The sequence below is a fragment of the Rattus norvegicus genome, chromosome 5, assembly GCF_021556685.1.
Source record: "Rattus norvegicus strain SHRSP/BbbUtx chromosome 5, alternate assembly SHRSP_T2T, whole genome shotgun sequence".
In the NCBI taxonomy this organism is placed as follows: domain Eukaryota; kingdom Metazoa; phylum Chordata; class Mammalia; order Rodentia; family Muridae; genus Rattus; species Rattus norvegicus.
The window spans coordinates 43,570,122-43,592,695 of record NC_141538.1 but is presented as its reverse complement, the minus strand read 5'-3'; the positions used below and the strand labels follow the sequence as shown (position 1 = coordinate 43,592,695).

Here is a 22,574-nt window from a genome sequence, read left to right as displayed (position 1 = left end):
TATGCAGAATATAACAAGCTCCATCCTCTTCCTCTCTTGCAACTTTTTAGCTCCATCTTCTGCCTAAAGATCCCGTAAGGCCAGGTGCATGAGCCTTCTCTCAGTCTGGAGGGCGTTTGCCATAGACGATTCAAATCAATCCTGTACAACCAACTCTACTCAAGTTATTGACCAATAAGATGAATCATTCCAGAATCCCTTCTGTCAAGAAGGCAGTTCCACCCCTTTATTGTTGAGTTCTTGTGTCAAAATGTTAAGAATCTGACACCTTCTGTCGAACTCTAGTATTTTGTCATACTACTGGTACAACACCTCAACCCAAGGGGCTTTGTCCTGGAAACTGGACTGGAGTGAAGAAGGAAAGAAGAAAGAGCAGACACACCTACAGAAAAGCTGGGGTTGGAAGAAATGTGAGCACACCTACTATGCAACAGAAGCCAGAAACTTTAGCACCATGGACAGCACAGGAGGCGGGGTTAGCTAGCCTCGATAAGACCATTGTATGGGTGAGGAATCAAGTTGTAATCATCTGACCAGAGGAAGCGACAGTCACCAGTTTTTGCACACACTACCAACATTTTCACTCAGACTAGAGGAGGGTTTTCCCATCCCCCTGATCCTCAGCCCTGTGGGAAGGTTTTGCCACTCCTGTGGGGCTGAAGCACTGGGGTCCTTAACAAGGCCATGCCCATATTAACAACACACACTCACTCAGGACTTTATCAACTCTTCCTACACTTACTCAGGGCTTCTTTGGATCTCCACAGCCCAGTGTTACCCTGCTCACAGTCACTGAGTAAGTCTTATCTAGTTAGCACAAGTGAGAGAGTGATCTCAGCATTTGAGAAGAGGGATCATAGAGCATCTTAGTTCAAGTGATGTTCCTTATGGGGATAATCCTTGAGCTTGACTCGAATTATAGGGTTTTCATTTACCCCAGGCAGTACTGTCTCATTCTTCACAGCCAAGTAACTCCTCTGTATTCTACATGGAGGTCAAGCGTGGGTGGATAGTGGGGAGAGAATTATAAATCAACCATATGATATTTAACTCCACCTGTATACACTCTTGATGGCTTCAAAGCCTTTTTAGAAATCTGTCCCAGTCAGAACAGCTGAACATCATCGAGAAGTCCACAGCTCATGTTGGCTTCCTTCTACAAAGGATTTTTCCCCCCTCTGACACAGGATTCCAGGACCCTTGGTCTTACATTTCTTGCATTGTCTTCATCACTTTGTCTTGTTCATGTCTGTATGCTGTCATCTGAGCCAAACTCCTCTAGACTGCAAAGCACGGTGGACATGTCCCATCACATAGATCAGCCCCCATTCTAACGGTATGCTCTCAGCTTTCAGGGGACTTCCCTTCCTGTAGGTTAATCTCAAATATTATAAAGTCTCTGAGAATGCCAGACTAAATGTTGATGACTATAATTTCTGAAGGATGAGTTGATTTTGGTTAGTGTTTTATCACAGCAAAAGGAGAACAAACTAGAAAGCTATGTACTATAAAGTGAGTGTTTGAGGCCCCTTTTTGAAGAGTTTTATTGGCCAGTTGCTCAAGAAGGTCCCAGATTCACTATACTGTAAGGCGCAATGAATTGAACCTTAGCTTATTCCTACGCAAGCACAAATTCTTTGAGAAAACGCAGCAAAGAAGTCAGACACAGAATGGCATCAGGGCTTAACTGTGAAGGTGCTGCCCAATCGTGCTTACACATACTGGTTGTTTCTCTTAAGTGAAAACCAGTTTTCCTGACAGAGTTCTCTCTGGCAACCTTAGGGAGTTTTTTGTGCTAAAGTTTCTTTTAGAAAATATTATAATGAGAGGAGGACAAAGAGCCTATGGAACAAAAATTAAAAACAAAGGCAAAAACAACCCCAGTATGGGTTTCTGCTTATGAGGGCTTCTCACCGTGAGCCCATTGGACGTGTTACACATGCTATGGATCATTCTTCTTGTCTCCCTGTGATGTTTGTCTCTGTGTTTCACATTACCACACTTTGGAGGTTATCCCGAATGCCAGTTGTGTGAGTTGAACACAACTGACAGGGTTGAAAGGCTAAAACTACCCTTTCTAATCTATCTATTCCCCGTTCTCTGCCTTAGGCTATGCCTATTCTGCAAGTCTGTTTGCTATTCTTGCTCCTCTGATGGGAGATGTACTCATTTCCTCAGTGGCATTCAAAGGCTCTTCCTTGAGGATTTGCAGAAATTTAAATTTCTCTTTCTACTAGAAGAAGAGAGAGCTGTAAAAATATGTCCAGAATAAGATGAGTGTTTGCATTTTTTGACCCCTCTGCTTAACTTTTTTACATGTTTACTTCAATGATCCAGAAATATAAGTTACATCTTTTTTTCTCCTCATTCTCTGTGCCAGATTAATAAAATAAATTAATAAACTAAGCATGTGTGGAGAAATCAGTTACTTATCCAAAGGGGTTTTTTTCTGGTCTTCTGCTATCACAATCCTTTTTGTTTTTTAATTGGATATTTTTTATTTACATTTCAAATGTTATTCCTTTTCTCAGTTTCCAGGACATAAGCCTCCTATCCCTCCTCCTCCCCTTCTTCTATAAGGATGTTCTCCTCCCCATCCACCACCCCATCCTGCCCCCTGACATTCCCCTACACTAGGGGTCCAACCTTGGCAGGACCAAGGGCTTCCCCTTCCATTGGTGCCCAACAAGGCCATCCTCTGCTACATATGCAGTTACAGCCATGGATCAGTCCATGTATAGTCTTTGGGTAGTGGTTTAGTCCCTGGAAGCTCTGGTTGGTTGGCATTGCTGTTCTTATAGGGTTGCAAGCCACTTCAGCGCTTTCAATCATTTCTCTAATTCCTCCAACAGGGATGCTGTTCTCAGTTCAGTGGTTTGCTGCTAGCATTCGCCTCCGTATTTGACATGCTCTGGCCGTGTCTCTCAGGAGAGATCTATATCCAGTTCCTGTCAGCATGCACTTCTTAGCTTCATCCATCTTATCTAGTTTTGGTGCCTGTCTATATATGGGCCACATGTGGGACAGGCTCTGAATGGCTGTTCCTTCAGTCTCTGCTCCAAACTTTGCCTCCATATCCCCTCCTATGACTATTTTTGTTCCCCCTTTTGAAGAAGAAATGAAACACCCACATTTTGGTCATTCTTCTTCTTGTGGTCTGTGAATTGTACCTTGGGTAATTCGAGCTTTTGGGCTAATATCCACTTATCAGTGAGTACATACCATGTGTGCTTTTCTGAGATTGGGTTACCTCAATCGGGATGATATTTTCTAGTTGAATCAAAGTTTTAATTAAGTAAGCATCTCAGTGCAGAGTGACAGCTATGCCTAGGCATTGTTCTTATGTGCTGTGGATGCAGAACAGGACAAACTTCTTTTCTCATGTGTAGTGAAACAGAAAAAAACCCATAAATGTATAGTGTCAAGATTATAGGTGCTATGGAAAATAAAGCAAAGATAGGAAATAATATGTGTTTTGGAGTGATGTCTATTTTCTGTAGGATGGTCAGGAGAAGAAAGCCTCTTGGATGATGTTGTTCTGTACTGTCCAAAAAATGAGTGACAGCTGTACTTCTACTTTTAATAAGTGAGCTTGTTATGTATATAGCAAGACAAAGTAAAAGAATTAGTAGCAAGAGTGAGTGAGTGTGACCTGAACATATTATATTCATGTATAAAATTATTAAGAATAATTTTAACTTCTTTTTCTTTAAGAAAGAAGAATGGATCTGGAGTTTCAGCCTTAAAAGTGCTCTGTTTTTTGCTGAAATGGCAGGTCCATAAAAAGAGTAGTTTGGCAAGTGTAATACAAGATAAAGAGTTTAGTCTGGGGAGTGCTTAGTTTGACTTGCCCTCTAGACACCTAAGAGGCCATGCTGTGGTGGCAGTAAGTTGCTATGATCCACCCATCTTGAGGGATTGACCCAACTGTGGTATCAAGAGAATGGTGAAAGGGCAGACACATAGACGCATGCAAGGGAAAGGTGGAATGGGGTGAGTTGTGCTCACTTTGATGGAAGGTACCAACTTTGGCATAGCCCAGAACCTCAGTTTGGGTGGAAGTGCAAAGGAAGGGAACAAGCTGATATCCTGAGGAAGATTCCGGTATAAAGGACTGATTTGGTTTACATTCTGAATCAGGAAGGCAGGATTATATGGGGTACAAGAAGGCAGCAGTAGTTAATATCAGCCAGAGGTCTTTGGATGGGAGTGGTCTTGGGCTGTAGTCATTCCAGGAGAGGAAGCTGTAGTTGGTAGTTATCACACACTGGTCGATCATTCATAAACACTTGTATTTGGACCAAAGGAAGGCTTTGCCATGTCTCCCAGCCTTATTTGGGGAAGGCTTTAATTGTGCCATGGATCTGCCTTGCCCATGCCCATGATACACATTCACTCAGAACTTCATCCATTACCCACAGTTGTGTGTGAGGATCTGGGGTTTGGGGACAGAGAAAGATTCGAGTGCCCACAGCATATAAATGTTGCTAAAGCCACAGGATTACAGAGTGAGCAGAGAGAGAGAGAGAGGAGAGAAAGATCTGAGGACCAAGTTGTGCTCATTTCCAAAGCTCAGAACTGGGAATGAGGATGGTTAGGGTAGTAAAGGAAAATCAAGAAAGAATATTGATGGAGAGCCAAGATATGGATAGCCCCATTTGGAGAAAGAATGCTCTTACTTTTGCTGACTGTTTCTATGTGGTCATGGCAGTGAATTGCCAGTGGGTGGGAGATGTAGATATAAGTGGCCAGAGAATGAACAACTGGGCTGAGGGCAGACCACTAGGACAGGACTAAAGACCTTGAAGGAGTGAATTTCTTCACTGTGCTGTGTGGCTTGCTCTGGCCTTTTGCAGTGGGTTAGTAGGGCTGTGAAATAGTTGGGTTTAACCAGAAAAAAGCAGATAATTGCTATCACCAGATGCATGGCGTATTCCCTTTCCTTGTGAAGCTCACTGTTTTATGAACATGATAGCTACCTTTTAAATAAAGAAGACTAGAGAAACAAAACCTACAGGAAGACAATGAAAGTTTGTCATTGTACACTTGTAAGTAGAATAATAATACCCACGTCTCTCTCATATACGCACCCACTTTATGAGACCAGAGGAGATACAAATGCCCTACCCTAAAACACCTACTCACTAAACCATGATTGAACTGAAGAGTCTGAAAAATACTTTGAAAACCTAGAACTGATTTAGTTTGCATCGAATGACTGTGTTACAGAACGAATGCTAAGAGGCATCTATGTTCTTTGAAAATATTCATATTTTTCTCCAAAAAACAAAGAAACTAAGCAGAGTTTTAGATGTAGGAAAACTGTCGGCCCACATGAAAACCAAAGAAGTTACATGTTTGAGAGGGGCCTGTCTTATGATAATTAGGATTCAAAGATAGGAACTGACTTTCATGGTGACAGCTTTCATTCAAATCACCGTGTAGAGCAGAAGTCTAAATATGGTGCATCTATATGAATTAAGCAGTGCCATGTCAATTTCCCATATAGCTGATCACTTTCTCTTTATTGAAAAACAAAAACAGATTTTGTTGGAGCCAGGAGTGATCCAGGATGTGTTAGCAGCTGGCAGCCATCTACAGCTGTTGGAACTTCTCAATTTGTGTTCCCACTATCTCATCCAGGTACGTGTGCTTACATCCGCTAATTGCCCTTCCGGGTCCCTTGCCCTGAAGTTGTAAAACTGTTCCCTACCAACCGATAGAAAAGTTACACTGTGGGTATGCACATGTATGTGAGTCTGGTGTTTGTGTGTCTGCATGTCTGTGTGTGTGTGTGCATGAATGTGTGTGTGTCTGTGTCTGTGTGTGTGTGTGTGTGTGTGTGTGTGTGTACAACCTAGCATGTGCTTGTAGGTTCTTGAGGACACAGATTAGAGGATCCTAGGAAGACAGCTGCAGTTCCTGTGTCCTTTCATGAATATGGATGTGTTGTCCTTCCTCCAGGTGACCTGTCCACTCCAGGTGACCACTGTCCTCAGGCAGCAGATTCAGCTGCCATGTGCAGGCCTCCCCATGGATTTCTGGGGAGTTAATACTAGAAAGGATCCAGGTCTAAAGGAATGCTGGTTGTGGAAATGACTACAGGTGCAAGACAAGTTGACCAATGGTCATCCATTGAAGACACAGTAGTTATATCTTGGAGTCAAATGTAATGAATTATCCTGGGAACTTCCAAGGTAGCAAAGATAGGGAAATGGATGAGTGAGCTGTGTACCCTTTCCTTGGTCCACTGCATGGTCTGGAATGGTTCAGGGAGAGGTGAGAAGGAAATTCACGTACACTATGCTGTTGAGCATTTAGAAATGTTTTGCATTCATTCCTCACAACGAATTTGCACATTAAAAAATGTCAGAGGCTCACAGTGTAGCCAGTTTGCTGGTGGGGACCTTCCTAATTTGTAAATTCATCTTTCTCTTGGGGAAAAATCTTTTCGGTAAGATGTGGGATGGCCATGGAAGCCTCATGTCTCTGAGACTTCTATTTTACGGACAAGATTACATTTAATAAAAGTAATTTATTTACTCACTTTGGAGGGAGATCAAAATTTTATTCAGAAACTTAAGGGTGGGGAGGGACTGAAGAGGTCCAAGTGATCTGATGTCTTTGGCAGGGCGAGTCTTCTGGGCTTTTTTGTCATTAACACTCTCTCTCTCTCTCTCTCTCTCTCTCTCTCTCTCTCTCTCCTTCCTCTCTCCCTACCCTCTTCTTCCCCCTCGTGTGTGTGTGTGTGTGTGTGTGTGTGTGTGTGGGGAGAGAGACAGAGAGAGAGACAGAGAGAGAGACAGAGACAGAGAGACAGAGACAGAGAGACAGAGAGAGAACAACTTAGGTGTCACCTTTCCCTTCCACTATTTGTCCCACAGTCTCACTGTCCCTTCCTTGCACTTAGAATATAGTGACAGTGCAAAGTAATTAAAATAATGAATCTGCACACTTCTACTCTAGCATCTCTGTGCATCTGACTTATTATTAGTAATAAAAAACCCTTATATCCCTACCTGATTACTTTGTTTTTATTTAGGATCATTTCCTCTAATTCTAAATTTGTCTAAATGTGCTGTGACTAGGTCCTCTATCTTTCACTCCTGCTACCCTACCCACTATGGAATTTTCAAAGCTGTCTCTTATCTTTCTTCTCTTTTGTTGTTTGTTTGTTTGTTTTCCTGACAAACCTGAGAAACCAGAAGCAGTCCTTCCCAAGGTTTCAGTGTGGGGAGTATCAGCCATGTTCACCTAAGGAGGAATTTAAACACAGACTATGAAATTGCTATTATTATCTCAATGCATTTAACCTGACAGTAATGTTTAACTATTTTTATCTCGTTTTCCTTCCTTCTCCTCACAGTAGTTTTTGATGATATGGGAGAGCCATTTCCAATTTCTTTTTGCTAGTTGTCAACGTGAACCATCTAGAAAGGGTACAAGATGTCAGAAGTGCGTGTGTGTTTGGCTTTGAAATTGAAATTATTTTTATTTGACATTTCTACATCAAACACTACTACTTGAGCTTTAAGAAGCCCCACTGGATTCCCTTTCTTGTGACAGATGATGCTCAGTGATACAGAGACAGGAACTTGGTTACAGTCTTAGAACTCTTGAGGACGATACCCAGACACATCATCCTGTCCGTTTGTGTAGAGCTAAATGCCTTCTCTATAAGTGAGAGCCCCAGACGAAGACCGGAAGGCCGTGTACACGTCTCCTCCCCTGTCAGATGCATCTGTGGAGACCTCAGCAGCTGTGCCCTCTGCAGCTGCTTTCTTCCATGTGTTCCTGTCTGGTCAAAGTACGGTTTGAATAAAGTTACATTCTGTGAACTTACTACTCAGACTTCCTAATGGTGGCTGAAATTCACCAGTTTCACAAAGGTCCTGCCCTTCCACTGTAGGACATCTGCCTTGTTATCAGTGATGCTGCCGGATGTTGTGCTCATAGAAGGAAACTGGATAGGAGCCCAAGCCTTGCGTCCGTAGAGACAACAGCATTTCAGTTTTTCTAATATATATGTTGCATCTCTCAGGATAAACTTTTTATACTGAGTCAACCTGCTTTTAGATTGTATTATTTTAATGAGGCCTTACATATCTTTACTCTCTTGGCAGTATTGTTCAACTGATTTTAAAGTCAGATAGAATCATTTAGCTGAAAATATAAAAAGTATTATGGTTATTATTGTTGTTGTTGTTGTTTTTGTTATAAATGAAAAGTCCCCAAATGCTTTAAATGTACCAAGAAGTTGTGTTTTGTTACCAGGGCTACTGTGTTTGCCATCCTGGTTGCAGCCTTTGTCCAACAGGGCTTTTTGTGATGTCATTATTGTGTTGTCCTTAAATTTCTCTTATTTCTTTGGTTAGGATAGGTGAGTCTTCTCGGAGCCCCTGTTCGTTATCTAATACTCATTTAAAAACTGTCCAAGGAGAACCCTTTGCAGAAGCTCCCTGAGCCTCCTCGGCCATTAGCAGGCACCGTGGTAACTTCTGCCACAGGAGTGCTGCTACAGGATCCCCATCCCCATGCCCGGAGAAGAAAAGAGAAACTTCCAGATCACAGTGTGGCCTCCTTTCCTGCCTTTTCAAAGAGACCCCTAGCCCAGGTCCAGTCTGAAATAAAACAGAAGAGATTTTTTTTGTTCTCCCTTGTCCACTTGATTCCTCTAAAAGCTTCTCTAGAAATGTAAACTAGTTGATTAGAGAGTAGTTGCTGAGGATGGGATCTGGCAAGTATGGCCTTGCTTTTCAGTGTTCACATTTGCAGGCATGCGTCTGTCCCCTGTGGTAAACGTGGTTAAGGAAACCTCTGGAGCTCTCTTCCTGAGTGACCAGCCCTACATGGCAGAGGTCCAGCATGCCCACTGTTATACTGAGCTCTTTCTCAAACTCTACTTTTTCCCCAGCTAAATTCTGGACTTTTGTTATTGTTTATTTTGTTTTCTGAAACAGGTTACCCTGGGCTTGCCTCTACCTCACCAATGCTCTGCTCAGCTGATAACGTATTAGGATTCTAGGCATGTGTCATCATGTTCAGCCTTCCCAGCAAATTCATATTAACTACTGAACTTTTTATGTATGTTTTTATTATTTAGAACAATTTTCAGATTTAAGTATATTTTGATCACTTCTCACAAGTCCTTCCAGATTCTCTCTCCCTCTCTACCCACTCAAATTCAACTTCTTTCTCAAAAAACAAAAAACGAAACCCCAATATAACAACAAAAACTCCCAAAAGCAAGAACATAGTATAAAACACCACTCAAAAAGAAACAAAACAGCAACACCTCATCAAACTATAACCAAGTAAAAACACACAGGCACAGGCACATACACACACAGGAAAACAAAACAAAAATGAGAAAAAAACCTGTGGAGTCCATTATACATTGGTCAACTACTTCTGATCATGAGGCGTATCTTGGAATGGATGATATACCCAGTGCCATTTCATTGGAGAAAATTGATTTTCCCTCTCCAGCAGGTATAAATGACAATTCGGTTGTTAATCTTTACTGTAGTGACTAAGTTTTATTTCTTTCTTTCACTCACTCATTATTCATTCATTCATTCACTTTTTAAAGATAAGGAAATATAATATGATAAAACAAAAAATAAAATATCAAAGCTGGATAAGACAAATCAACAGATGAAAAGAGCCCAAGAGACGGCACAAGAATCAGAGACCCACTCACACACTCAGGACTTGTCTAAAGATAGAAAACTGGAAGCCATAAGATAATTGAGCAGGACCTGGTACAGACGCCTGCAGGCCCTATGCATGCTGCTGCTGCCTCAGTTTCTTTTTTCATATGAGCTTTGCTCATGTTAATTCAGAGAGCCTTGTCTTCCTGGTGTCCTTTATCCCCTCTGGCTCCTACATTCTTTTGCCTCCTTTTCCACAGGGTTCCCTGAGCTCTAAGGGGAGGGATTAGATGGAGAAAAAGACATCATACTAAAGGCTGTGTTCCAAAGTCTCTCACTTTCTGTATAATATCTGCTCCAGGTCTCTATATTTGTTCCCATCTGCTGCAGGAGGAAACTTGTATGATGATGGCTGAACAAGGCACTGATCTGTAACTGTAGCAAATGTCATTCGGAGTCATTTTATTACTACCATTTTTTCTTTTTATTTAGCCTAGTATTTGGTTTCATCCTGGACCCTGGGCTATTTCTTGTCAGGTTCCTGGTCGCCTAAGCAGTGTTGAGTATTGTTTCCATCTTGGGGAGTGGATTTAAAGTTCGATCAGTTATTAGTTGATTACTCCCATAAATCTTCAGCCACTGTTACCCTAGCATGTCCTGTAGTAGGTATATAATTGTAGATAAAGGGATTGTGGCTGGATCATGTTTATATTTCTCCTTTGATACCATTCAGAGTACCTTTCTGTACTAAAGACACTAGAACATATGAGTGAAGGTGTTATGTAGCTCCGTCTCTCCCTGTTCAATGAGTTGTGTAGATGTGTAGACAGTGGGGTCTAGTTGACAGTTTGTAGAGAGCAACTTATAGTCTTAGCAAAAGCTTGGTTTGTTTGAGGACTCCCATGGACCCCTTCGGTCAACAACTTAATTAAATAAAATCCTGGTGCTGGAAGCTTCATTGGGTAACAAGAAATGGCCAGTTAGAACTCTGTCTCACTCATTATTTGGTGATCTTTATTTCAATTGCCTTCTTATTTGTATGTATTTTAGGAAGTTTCTACTGTATTAGGTTTCTAAACTATCCCACAAATGTCCTCAATTTTAGATGTCTTTCCACATATTCCTTCTCATAAGCCCTTCTCACCTCTCCCTCACCATTTGATCCTCCAATACTAGGCCCTCCTCATACATAAATATCTATTCTATTTACCTTTCCTAATGAGATCTATCTGTTTTCTCTAGTTCCTTCTCTATGCTATGGTCCATGGTTCTGTGGGTTATAGCTTGATTATCATTGCCTTAACAGCTCTACATATAATAGCCACATATAAGCGAATACATACCGTATTTGTCTTTCTGAGTATGGGATACCTCACTCAGGGTGAATTCTTTTGTTGTTGTTGTTCCATTCATTTGCCTGTAAATTCATGATTTTTTTTAAACAACCAGGTAAAACTCCATTGTGTAAATGTAGCACATTTTCTTTATCCATTCTTCTGCTGAGAGACACTAGGTTGTTTTCAATTTCTGGCTTTTTTATGAATAAAGCAGCAATGAGCATGATTGAGCAAATGTCCCTGTGGTAGGATAAAGGGTCCTTTGGGTGTTCAGCTGGATCTTGGAGTAGACTAATTCCTGTCTTCCTGAGGAACCACGACATGGATTTCTATAGTGACTGTATGAATTTGCAGTCCCACAGCAAAGAATGCTGTTCTCTCTCCACATCCTCACCAGCATGATCTGTCGCTTGTTTTGTTGATATTCTGACAGATGTAAGATGATCTCTCAAAGTAGTTTTAATTTACATTTCTTTGATGACCAAGGAACACTTCTTTAAGGTTTCTCAGCCATTTGAGTTTCCTCTGTTGAGAATTCTCTGTTTAGATCTGTAATTCATTTTTTTGATTGGGCTTCTTTTTTCTTGATGTCTAGTTTCCTGAGTTCTTTATATATTGTGGATATTAATGCTCTATTAGATGTATAGTTGGCAAAACCCTTTCCCACTCTGTAGGCTTCAGCTTTGTTGGAACGATGGTGTCCTTTGCCGTGTAGACGCTTTTCAGTTTCATGGGTTCCATTTGTTACTTGTCAATATTTGTGCTATTGTTCAGAAAGTCTTTTGCTGTGCCGATGAGTTCAGTGCTATTCTCCACTTTCTCCTATATCGGATTCAGTGTGTCTGGTTTTATGTTGAGGTCTTCGATCTGTTTGGAGTCGAGTTTTATGCTGGGAGATGAGTATGAATCTATTTGCATTCTACATGCAGCCATCCTGTTTAACCAGCCCCATTTGATGAAGATGCTGTCCTTTTTCCAGTGTGTATTTCTGGGCTCTTTATCAAAAATCCTGTGTTTATAGGTGTCTGGATTTCTATATGAGTCTTCACTTTGATTCCATTGATCATTTGTCTGTTTTTGTACCAATACCATACTGTTTTTATTTCTACAGCTTTGTGGTACAGCTTGAAATCAGGGATGGTGATACTTCTAGTAATCATCATCATCATCATCATCACCACCCTCCAGGATTTTTTTATCTAGCCTGGAGTTCCCATACGAAGCTTTAAATTATCCTTTCAAGATATGTGAAGAATTATATTGGAATTTTGATGGAGACCACATTAAATCCATAGATTGCTTTTGGTAGGAAGGCTGTTTTTATTATATTAATGCCATTGAAACATGAGCGTGGGAGATCTTTCCATGTTTTGATAGCTTCTTAAATGTTTTTCTTCAGTTATTTAAAGTTTTGGTTCACTTGCTTGGCTAAAGATATCCCAAGATACTTTGCATTATTTGAGGCTATTGTGATAGGTGTTGTTTCCCTGATCTCTTTCTCAGATCATTTGCTACTGATTTTTGTGAATTAATTTTGTAGCTAGCTACTTTACTGAAAGTGCTTATCAATCACAAGAGTTTCTGAGTAGAATATTTTCAGGTCACTTATGTATACTATTCTATCATCTGTAAATAAAGATGCTTTGACACCTTCCTTTTTACTTTGTATCCCTTTGATCTCCTTCAGTTTTGTATTGCGATGCCTAAGACTTCAAGAACTGTTTTGAGTAAGAATACATAGAGGGGGCAACCTCCTCTTGCTCCCGATTTTAGTGGAAAGGCTTTGAGTGTCTCTCTATTTAAGTTGATGTTGGCTATGAGCTTGCTGTAAATTTCCTTATGTCCTTAGGATTCTCTAAATTTCCTTGGTGTCTTTCATTATATTCCCTGTCTCCTTTATTTCTAATTTTGTTAATTTGGATCTTCCTTCTCCACTTTTTAGTTAATTTGGATAATAAAATAGTGAATATTATTTATAAATATAAGATTTGTTGATTTTTCCCAAAGAATCAACTCTGTTTCATTGATTCTTTGTTTTGTACATTTGTTTGTTTCCATTTCATAGATTCCATCCCCAAAGTTGATTATTTCTTGCCATCTGCTTTTTTGGGGTGTGGTTTTATTTGATGCTGTCCTAAAGCTTGCAGGTGAGCTCTTACGTTGTTAGTATGAGAGCTCTCCAATTTTTTTTATGTGGATAGTTTGTACAAAGCTTGTTAGAATAGCCTTCATGTGTCTCATAATTTTGGTTTGTTATGTATTAATTTTCATCGAGTTCTGGAAAGTCTTTAATTTCTTTTGTAATTGCTTGTCTTGACCCATTCTATATGTATGAGTGAGTTGTTCAGTTCCCATGAATTTGTAAGCTTCCTGTTGTTGCTGTTGTTGATATCCAGCTTTAATCTCTGGTGGTCATATAGGATACAAAGCATTATTTCAATTTTCCTGCATCTGCTGAGACTTGCTCTGCATCCTAGTATGTGGTCAGTTTTGGAGAAAGTTTCATGAAGTGCTGAGAAGAAGGCGTATTCTCTTGATTTTTGGTGACTGTTAGGTCCATTTGTCCTATAGTGTCAGTTAGTTTAATAATTTCTCTGTTTTCTTTTTGTCTGATGACTACTAGGGAGAGTGTGTTATTGACGTCTCCAAGTATCGATGTGTGAGGGTCTATATGTGACTTAAGCTGTAGTAGTGTTTCTTTTAAAAACTTGGTTGTCCTTGTGCTTGGGGTATAGACATTAAGAATTATAATGTCCCCTTGGTGGATTTTTTTCCCCATTGATAAGTATATAGTATCCTTTCCTATTTCTTCTAATTAGTTTTGCCTTGAAGTTTATTTTGTCAAATAGTAACATGGATTTACCAGCTTTTTTCCTAAGTATATTAGCTTGGAATACCTTTTCCCATACTTTTACCCTGGGGTGATATCTGTCCTTGAAGTTCAGGCATGTTCCCTGGGTGTAGCAGAAGGGTGTAGAATCTTGTTTTTGTGTATACTTTATCTATAGTTTTTTACCTAATGATGATAGTTATCAATGAGCAGTGTCTGTTTTGTTGAGTGGTGGTAGTGATGGTGGTGGTGGTGATGGTGGTGGTGGTGGTGGTGGTGGTTTGTGTGTGTTTGTGTGTCTGTGTGTGTGTGATTAAGAATTAAAATTTTACTTTGCTGGTCTGGAATTATTAATTCCTTGTGTTTTCTTGTATGTAGTTAACTTCTTTAGGTTGGACCTTACCTTTCAGTGTCTTCTATACTGCTGGATTTATATGTAGACATTGCTTAAATTTGACTTTATTATGGAATGTCTTATTTTCCCCATGCATGGTGATTGAAAGTTTCGCTGGGTGTAGTCTGAGGACGTGGGATGTGGTGGCATTTGTGGTCTCTGAATCTGCAGCAGATCTGTCCAGACCCTTCTAGCATTTAGAGTTTCCAGTGAGAAGTTAGGTGCTGTTCTGATCAGTCTGCCCTTATATGTTACTTGATCTTCACCTGTTGCAGATTTTAATATTCTTTGTTCTGTGCAGTGAATGTTTGATTGTTATGTGCTAAGGGGCCTTTCTTTTCTGGCCCAGTCTGCTGTTCTGTACGCTTCTTGCACTTTGAGAGCATTTCCTTCCTTGTGGCAGGGAAATTTTCTTCTACAATTTTGTAGAAAGTATTTTCTGTGCCTTTGACTTGTGTTTCTTCCCCTTCTTCTAGTCCTATTATTCTTAAATTGGATCTTTTCATGGGGTTCTAGATATTTTTGTGCCAGGAGTTTTGCAGATTTATCGTTTCTTTCACTGAGGCATTCGTACTTCTCTTTCTGTCTTCAATGCCTGAGCTGCTGTGTTCCAGCTCCAGTGAAGCTTGCCTCTGAATTTCCTGTTCAAATACCCAAATTTTTCACTTCCAGGTTTTCCTTAGTTTGTGTTTTCTTTATTGATTTTTCTTCCACTTTCAGTTTGGAGTAGTTTTATTGGTTCCATTCCACTGTTCGTTTTTCATAAGCTCTTAAAGGGACTTACTTTTTCTTTAAGGACCTGTTATCATATTCATAAAGGGTATTTCAAGGTATTTTTCTTGTGCTTCAGTTACGGTTGAATGTTCAAGCCTGCTGTGGTAGGATTGCTGGGCTCTAGTTAAAACATTTGGGTTTTTCCTGGCTGTTTTGGTTATGTTTTTACGATGGCAGCTAAGCGTCCATCATTGGGAAGACTGTAATTCTGGTGCTTATATCTGGCCCTGTCTTTATTGGGTGGGTGTTTTGTTCCTTAAGTTTTGTTTCCTCTTCAGTTCTTAGGAGAGTTTGGCCAACTGCATGTTGCCTGTAGGAAAATCTTGTAAGGTCCTTACAGGTGTGGGCACTGGGCTTTCCAAGTAAGTCGTGTTTCTGGGTATTGGGAGCTGATACTTGGGAATGGGAATGTCCTGGAGCTGATGGGGCAGGGTCTGGAAGGAGGAAGGAGAGCATGGTGTTCTGTGAGGATCTGCTTATTTAGTACCTTGGGAATGGAGGCAAAGAGTGATAAGCTGCCAGAGCAGAAGTTCTGCCACACAGCTGGAGAAAGACTAGAGGATTAGACTGGGAAGAACGGAGGGAGAAGTGAATATCTGTCATTGGCCTGCTTGCTTTCCTGGACAGAGTGCCTGGAGGTTTCCATGGAGTACCTGCCTAGTGGGGATGAAGGCTTGGACAAAGCAAGGGGTGAGGGGAAGGAAATTTGGAGGGCAAGATCTGTGTGATGGACTGGAGATGAAGGCGGGGAGGAAGGAGACCTACAGCGGACATTCTGCTGCAGAGCCGGAGACCACACTGGGGGAGGATTTGGGGGCGCAGAACGAGAGGTGATGATCTGCTCTAGCCTACCCGCTTCCCTGGCAGGAGTGGCCAGTGGGGTCCCAGGGTGTGCCTGCAGGAGTTGGAGGCTGGGATAGAGCAAAATGTTGGAAAAGAGGTTAGTAGGGAAATATCTGTGCAGTTCACTGTAGATGTGGACAGGGAAAAGGGGGGGGGGTGGCCTCAACAGGTGGTCTGCTGCAAAACTAGGGCTGAGACTGGGGATTGGAGCAGCTGAAGAAGGGGTGAGGATCTGGAGTTTGTCTACCTGTTTTCCTGACCAGAGTGTAGGTTTCGAGGAAGTAGCTGTTAAAGTTTCCCACCTAAATGGCACATGGTTGTTCAAACTTCATATATTATAAACTATAATGTTCCGGAAGGGTGCTATTGATCTGCCTGTTTCCTATCAATCTGTGTGTGGTTTTAGATGTCCAGCTTTAGAGTCAGCTTCACAAATATCTCATGTCTTCCCATGTCTTTTATCTGTCACTGAGGTTATTTCCTTTCGTTAGACACCCACTGTTCCTGCTAAAGGAATAACTCCTAAGTGGGTTTCTTGTTTCTAGCCTCTCTCCATAGCAAGCCACAGTCCCTTGAGTATCAGTATCTTTCTAGGGAAGGGAGCCAGCATTTGCAGAGGGCCTGTTAACGCTTAACGGTTTATAAGGGCTCGAATTTCCACCCTGCCCAGTAGCCCTTTAAGTCAGGTGACTTTTGTTTCTACAGTTGGAGGAATTCAGAATTAGTGTGTAGATTTAATTTAGAAGTGGCCTCCTGCTACTTGTTGGTGTATCTCATTAGTACAAGTCAGTATATTAGTTTACCTACAAAAGTCTTATCTCCATGGCTGGACCTGTTCTTTCCCAGGTTTTTCCCAGCCAGCCTGCCTGGTGCAGGATCCTAAGGCAGATGACTTGCCATTAGAGAAGTCTGGTAATAGGAGATCCCCAGTAGCAGGGAAAGGCTTTCAGTTTTCTGTAAACTATGCCCTGGTGGTAGGGGTGGAAAAACACAGGTACACAAACATGTACCTTCCTCTGCTGAGAATTCCATAAACCAAGGATGATAACCATGGATTTGTGTTGTGTCCCCCGAAAGTGACCCATTAGGATGCCTAGGGTGCCATCTTTGGAAGGGAGAAACTTCTGTGGGATTCGTGCCTCTCGCCAAGGTGATAAACTCTCTTGTCCAATTAATAGTAGTGTCCTTTGTTTCACCAGGTATCACAGTTTCATAATGACATGCAGTAATAAAACCAGCATCCGGTAGGCTCTTCCAATAAAACCAGCAAAGCAGTGATAGGGACAGGCTGCCAGTAGCTATTCGTAGGCAGTAGGTGGCAGTGTGAATCCACCAAACTTCAGTAGTTCCTCTAAAGCAAAAATCAGGGGGGAAACAGAAAGAAAAATTATTTATTTTGCTACATATTAGTCTTCTGACCCAATCAGTAAAAAAGTCATTATTCACACCACACTGGGCAATATGCATTGTAATTTTTAACAAATAATAGGAAACTGTTAATGTGCTCACAGGAAATGCAGTTTTGTCTCGGGCTTCTATGGTCATTTATCACCGCACTTTGTGAAATCACTCATTTGTTCTAATTTGAATGTAAATGACTCTAAGGTTTTACAAATAAGGTGACAGACTCACATAAATGTAATTGCAGGGTTCATCTCCTTCTTTTTATATATCACTCATTAGGTTATGAATTAAATACATCGTATTAAACCAGGGGCATGTCCAATGATGATATTGTAATGGCAAATTACTCTATGCTATTAGAGGTGTATTTTTTATTCATGGACATTAATTTGTCATTAAGCGGCATTAGTTTAGCACTTTTATGTGAAAGACGTGACCTGCAAGAGGAGACGTGCTGCTGGGTTCTGAGAGAAGAGAACTCAAGGGGCATAGGTGGAGCATTTTATCTCTGTAGGGAAACATACGGCGTGTGCGTTTGTTTTGTTTTGTTTTCTTCTGTTACAAGCGTTATACTGGTCACTTTCTGAGACGAAAGGTGTTCTCTGTATAATACTTGTCCTTGAGTAACCTAGAACATAAGGCCTAGATGCTTGCTGCTCGTCTTTGGGTAGCTGAGAAGTAACCTGAAGAGAATCTCTAGGGTAGACAGCAACTCCCCACTCCGCCCTCCATCTCGTCCCCTGAACACACCATTCGTCATCCTTCATCCTCCTTTAGTTGTACACTCAGTGGGCCACAGAGAAGTTATTTTTCTCTTTGGTGAAGATACAAACATTTAAAGACTTTTATTCTCTCCTGAGGGTTTTGGAGGAGATTTCTAGGTAATTTTGTTCCTGCTTTTATAAATACCAGTCTGAAGGTTTCCCTTTTAATTAAGAAAAGATGTCTCTACTTGCGGCACCAGGAAGCACTGTCTCTGAGACATAATCTCTGAGCCCGACACTCTCTTCAGGTAGCATCTGACTCGTCCTCCATGGGGTCCCATATGACTAGAAAATGCCTTTTCCCGCTTTTGCCCTGAGAGGTTTTGGGTACAGGTTCCAGGACCTTACCTTTCACCAATTTCAGATTTCCTTTCCCTTCCCATGACATGAACTCAGTATGTGTGGAGGGAACAGAAGTTACCTTCATTCAGTAATTTTTATCTGCTTTTTGATATTAATATATTAAATAATGGTATGGAGATTATATAAGCAGTGTTCTATTACTTTTACCTACCGAATAAATTTTGTTCAGTTGGAAGCACTTCCTACAGTGACTGAACTTGACAGCTAGGAGCTTATATATTTTACAGCGTTATAATGAATTATTATGTTTAAAATAAATAATGCAGCAGTGACTTTTTGGAGGCTCTCTTCTAAACAGTGTGTTATTATAATTTTAATTATTAAATTAGCAGTATTTCTAAATATATAGTGGGTATTCTGTACAAAATAATTCATCCTCAAGGTTGAAAAGTTATAAGCCCTACTCATTTTTCTCTAGCACTGAGCTGTTTTTTCTATTAGAGAAGATAGATGATTATGCCCACATATATATTTAATACTGCTGTAATTCAGTGTATTAACTGTATGCCATTCCATGCTTTCCTTGAGCTGATACCCTTGCATTTGGAGCATATTAAAGAATAATTTTTGAAAAAGATATTATAAACAGTTTAGTCTTTTTGCTTTTTTTTTCAGTGAAAATGATTAGGAAGGCTAGAAATATACCAAATACAAGCCAGTCACTTACTAATTATTTGTTCTAATCAAGAACATTTGTCACCTAGCACAGGTAATTCAGAAAGTCAGATTTGCCAAACATCATTCATGTTTGGTTCCAATGCATCTAAGATCTTCAGTAGCTATTTCAGGATCCCGATTAATTTTTTCTTATGTTATTGTGTTGGCTTTCATTCTGAAGCCCATACCCAAGGATTCCAGCAAGTGACAGCCCGGGGGTATGCTGTCTGCTGAGAGAGTAACTTCAGCATTCTGATTTGTTATGTGGTTAATTGTATCTTTGTGAGTTTTTAAAGAGAGGAAAGAAATCTTGAAGGAGTTTTTCAATATCTGTAATTTCCATTTTAACCTCACTTCTGTGATCTAGGCGACAAACAAAACCAAAACCAGCCTCCCCATCCCCAAATCTGATTTTTGTGCATGCATTTTTTTTCTTAAAAATAAAAATTCTTCCAAAATCTTGTGGATGCTGCAGTTCAGAATCAACAAATGGAGCAACCAAATATGTATCTCACTTTCTTCCATTAATGTGACTTTAAATTAGGGATGGTTAAAAGGAAATCTGTGCTTCTTTAGAGATACTCATTCTCACGCGCATCTTCCAACTGTCTGCTTTTACACACAATGAGATGTGTGCCCTCTTCTCTGAAGCTCAAACCCCTTCAGCTTTTACTGCATGAGTATTTCTTTCTTCACATGCCTTTTGTCACCCAAACTGGAAATCCATGACTTTTGTGATCCTGGCTCAGTTTTTTTTGCTTTGGCCTCTAAAATCATTCACAAATGTGCTACCATATCTTCTGGTTGGCACTGATATCCCTGAGGTCTGCATTCTTCCCCTTGCAGTAATTTAACCCCATTCCCTACTTGTGATTATTATTGCAACAATGTTGAACATGTTTTTAATCTAAAAAATAATTTCTTTCCCTAAAATCTCATATCGCTTTCTATCTCCTAGTGGCTTTTTTCTTATCTCCTTTATGTACACTGTCTTACTGTATCCCAAGGATAGAACACCTTGTTACCTCCAGTTCTCTGTCTCCTGGGTTCATTCTTCTGGATATTCTGCAGGTATTTGAACAGAACTCATGCCAAAGACCAGGAGTTGCCCTAAAATGTCACCTCCACTGTGGCCAGCATGCAATGTCACTGTCCTACATGCACTGCTGTGTTTCTTGTTACCTCTCTCTGTTTCTATTCCTATAATACCACCTTCTAATCCAGGCCCTTGTTACTTCCAGACTAGAGAAACTGCTTGCAAGCTAATGAACTTCATAGTTGTTCCTGTTCTTCCTCCAATGTTCTTGTTGATTGATTTTTAAATGTAATTTTCAATCCTTTAACTGTTCCCCCAAATAGCAAACTCATTTTACTATACTCTTGCTTAAAACCATTCACTGTTTGATAGTTCTTTGTAGCCTTTGGTATAATGTTCATTCCCCTTAATTTGACACGCAAAGACTGTGTAGGTCTTATCACACAACAATTCTTATCTCTTTGACATGATTTTACCGTTGAATTGTTGACCGCTCAAGTGCTGTGCTACAATCCTTGGGAACGTTGTACGTTTCCTTAAAACTCTGTGTGGACCCCCTTTCACGTGGGCTGTTTTTCCTATTGTCATCTTTTGAGTTATTAACACTCTAAGTACTTGGCTTACATATGTTTCTTTTTCCCACAGCTGACCGGGTAGCGTTCTCAGTTCAAGCTGGATGCCCTCCTTAATTGTGAGCCTTCTGCTGGGAGGCTAGTCACAATGTACCATGTTGATTAATCTATCTTCTCCTGTATTGATTTGTTTATCTCCCGGTGACATAGGCTCATAACCCAAAGTCACCTGACCTTAAGTGACATGGCCATTTTTGCCCTTCACTCCTAGTCTGTGAAGTAGATACGGCATCCTTTATGCAAATCACCCCTTGGTACTGTTGAGGGATTTGATGTCTCCTACAACACAGGTCCCGCACCAGTAAATGCTCGAGAAACAAGAGCCAGAATGGCAGGACATTTTTCCACTGCTTACATGCTAAGTAAGCAATGGTGAATTTTGAAGCTCATGGTGACTGAGGCCAGCATTATTAGTTCCTGATGATGGCTATATTTCTGTGCCCCTCCCTACTATAATTCTAGCTTACTAAGAAACTTTCCCAAAGAACAATATAAAATTATTCATGAGCCTCAGATATTATGCATACAATTGATTATGAAAATGTACCAGTAACCTAATTGTAGAATTCCTCTGCTATATAGCACAAAAATATTTAAATAATGTCTTCTAAGACTGCCAGAATTAGAACATATTTTTCCTTATGTTTTTGAATTGCTTATAATACTTTTTTTATTTAATCCCCGTGTATAAAATGTATATTTTTATTAGCATATGAATATAATAGTTATTTAAGGCTATTCAGAAGTATTTACATGTTTGTATATAAATATGACTTTATATATTTTTGTGTGTTTAAATATATCACTCTATGTATTTATACACACAAAATACCTGGCTTACATTATTTTATCACATAATAAATAAGTCTGATCTACATGATCAATGAAATGCTTATTTTCTTCCTTAACAATTTGACTTTATCCTATCAACCCCTATGTAGTATTAAGAAAACTCATAGTTCCTTTAATGATAAACATAATTTATTTTCATGCATGACTCATTCGAAGGCTATTAGAAGTTGGGCTGTTTGTATCTGTTTGTTTTAACCTGCTCCAGCCCCCCGCCATATATTCATGCTAGAGCCCTTTAATGTTGCTTCCTTGACTCCTAGAAGACAGTCCTTCCCTGCTGCATCAGGTCGGGTAGTCACATAATATCTTGATTTATAACTAGGTTGTAATCCAAATAGGAAACAGGTGGAATCACAACTGGGTATGGTGCCTTGGATATTAATGGCTTGGCTCAGCCGTGGAATTTCTAAAGCGGTATACACTTTTTTTGTCTTAATTATGCATTCATTAAAAGCTTTTATACCCAACAGAATAAAGTAAATATTTTTTGATCTCCATAGTGTGCTCCCAGACTGTAGATTTGCACAGCAGGGTCTTGATAATCTGAATAAATTGTATTTCCCCAAGGACTTTATCTTTCAAATAAGGTCATAAAGAAATGCAGCTCCCCCATCCTTGAATCGCTCAATGTGCCTTTTCTGCCCCAGAAGCTGACTATATTATAGTAACAGACACATGTTTGTGGTCCACTATATTGTCTCAGTCTGTTCTTCTTGCTTATCACTAAAGTTGGCTTCTTCTTCTTCTTTTTTTTAAAGCTCAGGGACCATTTTACTAAAACTCGAGTGAAAAAAACAGAGGAAAGACCAGCTGTTCAGCTGCAGGGGAGAGCAACATGGCAAACAGGAAGAGAGAAAGGAAGCCTTTTGACACTGGCTCCCAAAAGCAGGCAGCTACCTGCTAGAGATCTACATGCAGTTGCTTCAGAGATGGAGGGTCTTCAAACACAGCAAGAGAGCCTAGAGGGTCAGGGAAAGCTTTATTAAGATCTGGTGATTTCCAAACAAGAAATAGAAAATGTAAAAGTGACCCTCT

The 22,574-nt window shown here is 40.3% G+C and overlaps 1 protein-coding gene across 6 annotated transcripts in view; it reads left to right on the top strand.

Annotated features, from left to right (window-relative positions):
- The window catches only part of Klhl32 (kelch-like family member 32), a 249,043-nt gene that overhangs the window by 150,761 nt on the left and 75,708 nt on the right, over positions 1 to 22,574 (top strand). For 4 of the 6 annotated variants that reach the window (NM_001431162.1, NM_001431161.1, XM_087548844.1 and 1 more), the window contains 1 exon segment: positions 5,545 to 5,643. In NM_001431162.1, the coding sequence (NP_001418091.1) occupies positions 5,545 to 5,643 (99 nt within the window). 6 annotated transcript variants of the gene reach the window in all.